The sequence below is a fragment of the Corvus brachyrhynchos genome, unplaced genomic scaffold (assembly GCF_000691975.1).
Source record: "Corvus brachyrhynchos isolate BGI_N302 unplaced genomic scaffold, ASM69197v1 scaffold169, whole genome shotgun sequence".
Taxonomy (NCBI): Eukaryota; Metazoa; Chordata; class Aves; order Passeriformes; family Corvidae; genus Corvus; species Corvus brachyrhynchos.
In genome coordinates this window covers 900-7,619 of record NW_008240030.1, presented here as the reverse complement: position 1 = coordinate 7,619, position 6,720 = coordinate 900, and the positions used below count along the sequence as shown (strand labels likewise).

At 36.1% G+C, this 6,720-nt stretch overlaps 2 protein-coding genes across 4 annotated transcripts in view; one reads left to right on the top strand and one right to left on the bottom strand.

Annotated features, from left to right (window-relative positions):
* Positions 1-1,565, top strand: part of CSRP3 (cysteine and glycine rich protein 3) — a 24,455-nt gene extending 22,890 nt beyond the window's left edge. Inside the window, exon 8 of the mRNA XM_017743657.1 lies at positions 1,555-1,565. Coding sequence (XP_017599146.1) covers positions 1,555-1,557 — 3 coding nt within the window. The 3' untranslated portion in view covers positions 1,558-1,565. The remainder of the gene's footprint in view (positions 1-1,554) is intronic.
* ZDHHC13 (zinc finger DHHC-type containing 13) overlaps positions 1-6,697 on the bottom strand; it is a 22,357-nt gene extending 15,660 nt beyond the window's left edge. Inside the window, exons 1-8 of one of the 3 annotated variants that reach the window (XR_001865095.1) lie at positions 6,382-6,697; positions 5,844-5,921; positions 5,252-5,396; positions 3,868-3,932; positions 3,137-3,299; positions 2,216-2,341; positions 1,777-1,910; positions 903-1,003 (exon numbers count right to left, since the gene is read on the bottom strand). Coding sequence is in view for 2 of the 3 variants with exons in the window: in XM_008640894.2 (XP_008639116.2) it covers positions 903-1,003; positions 1,777-1,910; positions 2,216-2,341; positions 3,137-3,299; positions 3,868-3,932; positions 5,252-5,396; positions 5,844-5,921; positions 6,382-6,548 (979 nt within the window). In the remaining variant the exon portion in view is untranslated. Of the gene's footprint in view, positions 1-902; positions 1,004-1,776; positions 1,911-2,215; positions 2,342-3,136; positions 3,300-3,867; positions 3,933-5,251; positions 5,397-5,843; positions 5,922-6,271 lie in introns of all 3 variants that reach the window. The other 2 variants (XM_008640894.2, XM_017743656.1) reach the window with 2 other exon arrangements.
* Positions 6,698-6,720: the final 23 nt, after the last annotated feature.

The window sequence follows — 6,720 nt, the reverse complement described above, 5'->3', positions numbered from 1 at the left end:
CATCAAAGTTAATCATGATAATTCTATTAAGGACATCTTAATTGGGAACAGTACAAGAGAAAATGTCCTTTAAAGGCTGAATTAAAAATTAATTAAAACTGTGTGGCAAAGTATATATTCTAGCTGGTTTAGTACAAAATTATTTGCAGTTCTAAGTATCTTCCTGAAGGCTTTTTCATACAACTTTATTAATAAACAGATGCCGACTGTGTAACAAAAGAGCAGGGCACTGGAAACAGAGCAGAAACTACTAAATTTTGTACTCACCAGTGAAAAGGCTCTTCAAAGAAAGCAAATGTCAAATAGAAATGAAACCACTGTATACTAAGGAGTCAGTGTAACCTGTGAATAAAGACAGGAGACTGGACAGCCTACTTTGCAGGAGCACAAAGAAATTTCTTCCTTTTTTTGGGAGGTGGAGGATGTTGTTTTTAAAGGCAGGAGCACGAATGTCACTAACTGTCAAATGCTTATCATTTTAGAAAGAAGAGATGCTTTCAAAATTATTATTAAGATATGTGTTACCCAGTTATACCACGTGCCAAAATACATCACTGTACAGCAGCCTCAGTGAAGAAGATTAAAGAGTGACATGGAGATGCTAACAGAAACCATTAGTTTTATAATAAACATCTTCACTCTGATATTCCAGTAATATATGAAATAGTTCAGGTTATAAAGAAGACAAAATCTGCTATAGACAAAAGAAGGTAAAGATTTTTAGTGTGTGTATAACTTTAAAATCACTTTGCCCCTTCCCAATGGGATTAAACCAATCTTACCAGACATTAACAGACACATGGAATTATCTGGAACTGCTCACCACTACTTGCATGACCAGGTTTAGCTTTACAAGAAACTCTAAGGAGAGTTCTATTGCATTTCTTGAGTATAAAGGATATCAGGCAGGAACCAGAAAAACCAGGTCATGGACATCCAAAAAACTGAACTTAGCAGAAATGCTGTGGGAAGATACCTCAGATTCTTGAGTCCCACAAGTTGCCTGAAAGAACATTAAAAGAAAAAAATATTTTTCAAAATATATTTGAAACATAGATCATGGAATATAAATCATCTGGTTTGTTACTGTAAAAACTTCATGCACACAGTTTATTTCAAGTCTCTCAAAGCAATCAAGAACTGTCACCCAAAAGCATTCTTTATCCATATATAGAGGGGATAAACAATGCAAAATAAAACTGAAGAGTGCTCTGTTCCAGCACAGTATTACATATGAGAAGTGCGGTAGGACTGGGTGAAAAGTCCAATCTCTGTCTCTTTGCACACAGATAGCATTGCCATATCAATGACCACTGACTGGGGCAGGAAAAGTAAGAAACAGCTCAGGATAACACTGGGTAGTCTAGGGAGCAGAAGGAGAGGGGATGGCTCATTAAAACTCATTTTGTGACAGAATAGAGCAGGAAAACATTGTGATAAAGCACATTTCTGAGCAGATACCTCACTGTCTACCAGATGTAGATGACCAATACTGCTCTTTGACATTAAAATTAGCTAACAGACTGGGTCACCAGTTTTTTCCAAATCTTTCAGTGACAAGAAATTATTATTGTGTATACTTAAATACATTCCATTTCTATGGTCATTCATTCTAAAAAGTACATATATTTAAATTCTTCACACACCATGCAACCATTTCTCAAGAGATATCTTTTATATTAAATGAAACTAAACTCTGAAAAGAATTATGCATCAGATACTTTTTAAAGTGTCTTTGACAAGTAAGTACATAAACAGAGAGAAAAAGCCACAAACCTCACAAACAGAGACATCCCAAATAGCAGGCTGAGAAGCAAACCTCCTTTTAAAAGCCAAGAATCAGAACTTAAGTTCATGACGTATCCAATGGCCCACATGAATGTCAAGGAAGATGCCAACATCAGGAAGAGCTGTTAAAATTATTATTGTTAAAACACAACAAAGTACTCAAGCAGGTCTTACTTTAAAGTATTCAGTTCACGTAATAACAAATGCTGAAAGACTCAAGATAAGACAAGGCAACACATCAGTACATCAAAAGCAGGGGTGATGTATGACACAAAACCCCCCACCCAAACCAATCCTAGGTGCTTTTAAAGAATTCTATTTTGTGCACCCAGTTTCAGAAATTACTCTTGTTGGAGTTAATTTGCATGTCATTCTAAACAGAGCATGCTCTAGTTTTATTTTCATTAGTTATTACCCGGGAAATTACCTCATATTTCTCTACTATTTTCAGTAACCTGTTACTTCTCCTGTTTCTCATTCTTTCTTCCTCTTGTATCATATAAACCATGAAGTTATTCTGACTTTGATAAGCAAGGTCAAGCGGTGTCTCTCCCTTTCAGAACAAAGAGGGTTATTTATTTGTTTATTTATTTATGTACTTAACACATAAACAATCTCACTTTTAAGAGAAGCAAGAAATGAATATAGTTAAAACAAGACTAACCGGGCAGTTACTTCCCAGCCCCACCTCCCCCACTATTTTTTAAGGCAAGGTAAGCTAAATTCAGAGTGTCAACATGCTTAAATCAGAGCTTTGCAGTTCAGAAAGCTGACACTTGTAAATAGATTGAATCTATTTATCTGTTGGACTGCCTCCAATAACATATCTATATAGCCATGGGAATCGATACTTTCAACATTTATACCTCTCACTATCAGTTTCTACAAATATTAAGATGAAGCCTTTAATATGTGATATGTACAACAGGCATTGCCAAACACCAGCTTTGACAGAAGGACATCCACCTAATTTGAAGTCTTTATGAATCTGACTGGACACTAAGAAATGTATTTTTTAAAATCTGCCCGAGTCCTCATGACAACATTTTTAAGTAGGAAATAGCCAAATTAAGAAATGAAAAAGAAATGAAACAAGGCCCCAAGAAAATGAAACAAAAAAAGGTGAGGGAGGCAGAATCTGCAAAGGACACAATTACTGTTGAGTGAACCTTTATATTCATACTTAGAGCCACACCTCAAGAAAGGTGCTACCTCCTTTTGGGAAAGACTAAGAACACCTGCCCCCTGTTATAATTTACATCCAACATGGAGAGGACTGAGATTTTTCTTTACATTCATTTTACACATTCATGCCACATGGGATGAAATATCACAAAGGAAAACATACCTTGACATTTTTTATGTCCAGGCTAGCACCAGCTTCCAGCAACAGATCCACTGCACTAGTATTTCCTGAGGCTATTGCCCAATGAAGTGCAGTATTCTTTTGAACATTGTCTACAGCATTGAGAGAGGGGTTAAACTTTAAGAGAAACCTCATGGGTTCTGGTCTAGATGAAAATAAAGTATAAGAGTTAACAAACAGAAGATAATCTGGACTGGAAATGAAACTTTTGAACACTTTATAAAACAACAGCTCCCATCTGTGAAACAACAGCAAGTATATAATGCCTTCTCAGAACAAGCTCATCAATGACAGATCCACATTTAGAATTCCAGACCTGCCCTGGAAGTTTTTCTCCAGACTATGTTACTTTACCATTTTAGCAAATATGAGGTATATCTTCTACAACACCATGTGTAGCTTCTATCTCCCCATTTTATTTGTTCTAAATGCATTTCACTGCATCCATACTCATTTATTTTCATTTTGCAGAAAATACAATAAGGCTGCAGATGATTCAACCACAAACCTAAACTTCTTCTAGAAATTCTTTTCACTTTCTTTGCTATATCCAATGATCCATTCCCAACTCCTGATCTCTGAAATACTGCGTATTTTAGTACAAATGGAAGGGAAAGGAATGTCAGTTAAAAAAAAAAATAGTAAGGAAAAATTCCCCTCACTGCTTCTTGAGTACAATACAATAGACTCTTCTTCAGTTATTTTCTACTTACCCAATGGCTTTTTGTGCTGTTAACATTAAAGGTGTTTGTCCATTGAAGTCTGTTGTATCTACGTTCTAAGAACAAGATAACAAGCGATTACTAGTGATTTCAGGGAACAATGAAGTTCGGGGCTATACAACTGGCTTAGCTTCACTAATCAACAGAAAATGCACAGAAACCAAATTATATCAGCCAAGAAGCCAACACTCATTTAAAATTTCTTCCTCCTTCTACAAGTCTTGTATGTCATTCCTTTCAAAATATTGTGAGTTTCCATTTAAGGAAATTTTTAAGGGAGAGACTCCACTAAGGATATTTTTAAGTGAATCATGTCAACCATATTTCTTGTCCTCTTTTGCAAAGAAATACTATAAATAAGAAAGACCTTGTAAAACAATGCTAACCATCTTCCTTGTGTAAATAGATGTACATAACAGATGTACAGAAAGTACACAAAACATGCTTATTAAAACAACAAAGAAGGATTATGTATCTCAAGACATTAGTTAGATATCTAACCTAAATTTTCTTCCTTCCTCTTTCTTACCTAATTTTCTTCCTTCTTCACAACAAAGTTTCCTTGTTCCCTGCCTCCATCTATCCTTACATTAGAGCAGATTTACTGATAAGAATTAATCACTTGGATTTTTTTAGTAGATGATAGGTGGCCAACAACTTTATTAAGCCTGCGATATACACCACTATACCTACATTCCAGAAGTCAGTTACTCTCCCTAAAGAGAACGTTATGAGAAAGAAAATAAACTTAACAAATTTTTAAATCCTAAGACTAGCTTGTTTCTCAGAATCAGCCTAGATCATACAAGAATCCTCCTGTCATTTTTATTAGCAAATTGTTATACTTGTCATTAATTCTGCTCATTTCAAATATAAGCTAAGAGACCTCAACTACCATGGATACAATACAAAATTAAACACAGAAATTTCTAATGAAAATTCAGACCTGGTCTGATCATTTATTCTGCATTCTTCAATTGATGGACAACTGCATAATTATTAATTACAAAACCGCAATCAAATCATAAATACTTCATGCTGTCTATAGATCATATATTGCTTTTTGATCCCAGGTTTAAAAGCCACTGGTTATTTCCCAGCACCACAAATCTGCACAGCCTTAACAACACTCCTAAATACACTGAAATGTAGGTGAGTCTGGATGTGGGGGATGACAGGAAGAGGGAAGAGTATAAGAAAAAAATAATACATACAAATATAAAAATATCCAAGTTTGTCTGTACCTATAGCACAGAAGAATAGGTGTAAAAGAACTGCTTTTCATCTAGGAAAAAAACCCAGTTAATTCTGAAATGTCTCCTACACACAGGCAGCTACTCATAAGAAGAAAACATTTTGGGCATCAGCAACATACCTGGCCTTTTGATATGAGGTAGGCTATGATGGGCATGTGTTGGAACAGCACTGCTAAATGAATGCTACTGAATCCTTCCCCATCAATAAGACTGGGATCCGCTCCACATTTCAACAATAACATGACCATGGGAAGGTGTCCTTGTCTATAAAGATATGTGAAATGAAACTATAGAGATGATTTTAAAAATTGATATTTTATTGAAAGCATTGCCCTTATAGTTCTCATAGAGACCGCACAAAAAACAGTTTTCTCTCAGATTCTCATGGCTTTTTCAGCAAATCATATTCAATATATACCTTATTGAATGAGCCTAGGGCAAAGTGTTCATTTAGAATACAGAGGTTATTCTACAGTAATTTCTCCTCTGAGCAGTCAGCCAAGTCTCTGACTCTGGCAAAAGACTGATGGTCCAGAAAGAAGCACTGATCTTCCAATGGGAGAATTTGCACTCGGACAAGTTTTCCCAGAAGAATTATTTCAGCATATGTTTTCTGCAGCCAAGCAGTGCTTTGTTCTGCGGATCTCAGGAAACGCTACCACAGCTGTCAATACCGACAGATTTGCAATTAGTGGTTGCAAGCAGCATTACCTAATGGCCCAGTGCAGGGGCGTAGAATTCAAATCTCCACCGAGCTGATCCACTACCGCACCTTTGGAAATGTAATATCTGTGTAATAGCAACACAGGAAGGTCAGGAACAGACATAATAAAATAGCAAAACATGATACGAATGGTAACACAGCTAAAGGAGTAAATGACTCCTAATAAAAAATTCACTAGAGAAGCAAACGGACAGAAGTGCTTTTGCAGTAAATGACACTGTTTCAAGAAAATGCTGAAGAAACAATACAGTCTTTAGCAAGGTACTTCTAAAATCAGCTTTCACCTTTGTTAAAAAAACCCACGAAAATAAAATTATTTCATGCAATACATGATTTCACATCTAAAGAAACCGCACTGTCTTTACATTCCAGTGACATCGACACAAAGCTAAGCGCATCAAATTTTGAATTCTACCCTTTTCTTCTCAGGCACCGGGTTCCTTTTCCAGTACAAAAGCAACAAAGTGATTATAGGTAACAGTGGCAGAATACGCTCTGTTACTGTCACAGGGACTCCCGGCTTACTTCACCAGCTCCTGTCTGTTGTTTATTGCTGCCCAGTGAAGAAGAGTCACATTTTCTTTGTCTGGTTGGCGAACATCATATCCTGCTTCTACCAGTTCTTTGCATCGTTCTAGCATTCCATACCTTAAATGAGGGGGAAAAAAAAAAAAAATCAATTTACTTATCATCTCTTCAGTATTCTCCAGTCTGGAAACAGTTGCATCCTAGAGAAAAAACACATATCAGAAAGATCACCCAGCAGTTCCTACTTGAGCAAATTCCACATTGCATTCAATGGAAGGCTTGTAAAAAGAATGAGGCTGTGCCTTGATGAGAAGTTTCTATTTAAAGAAAGCTGCT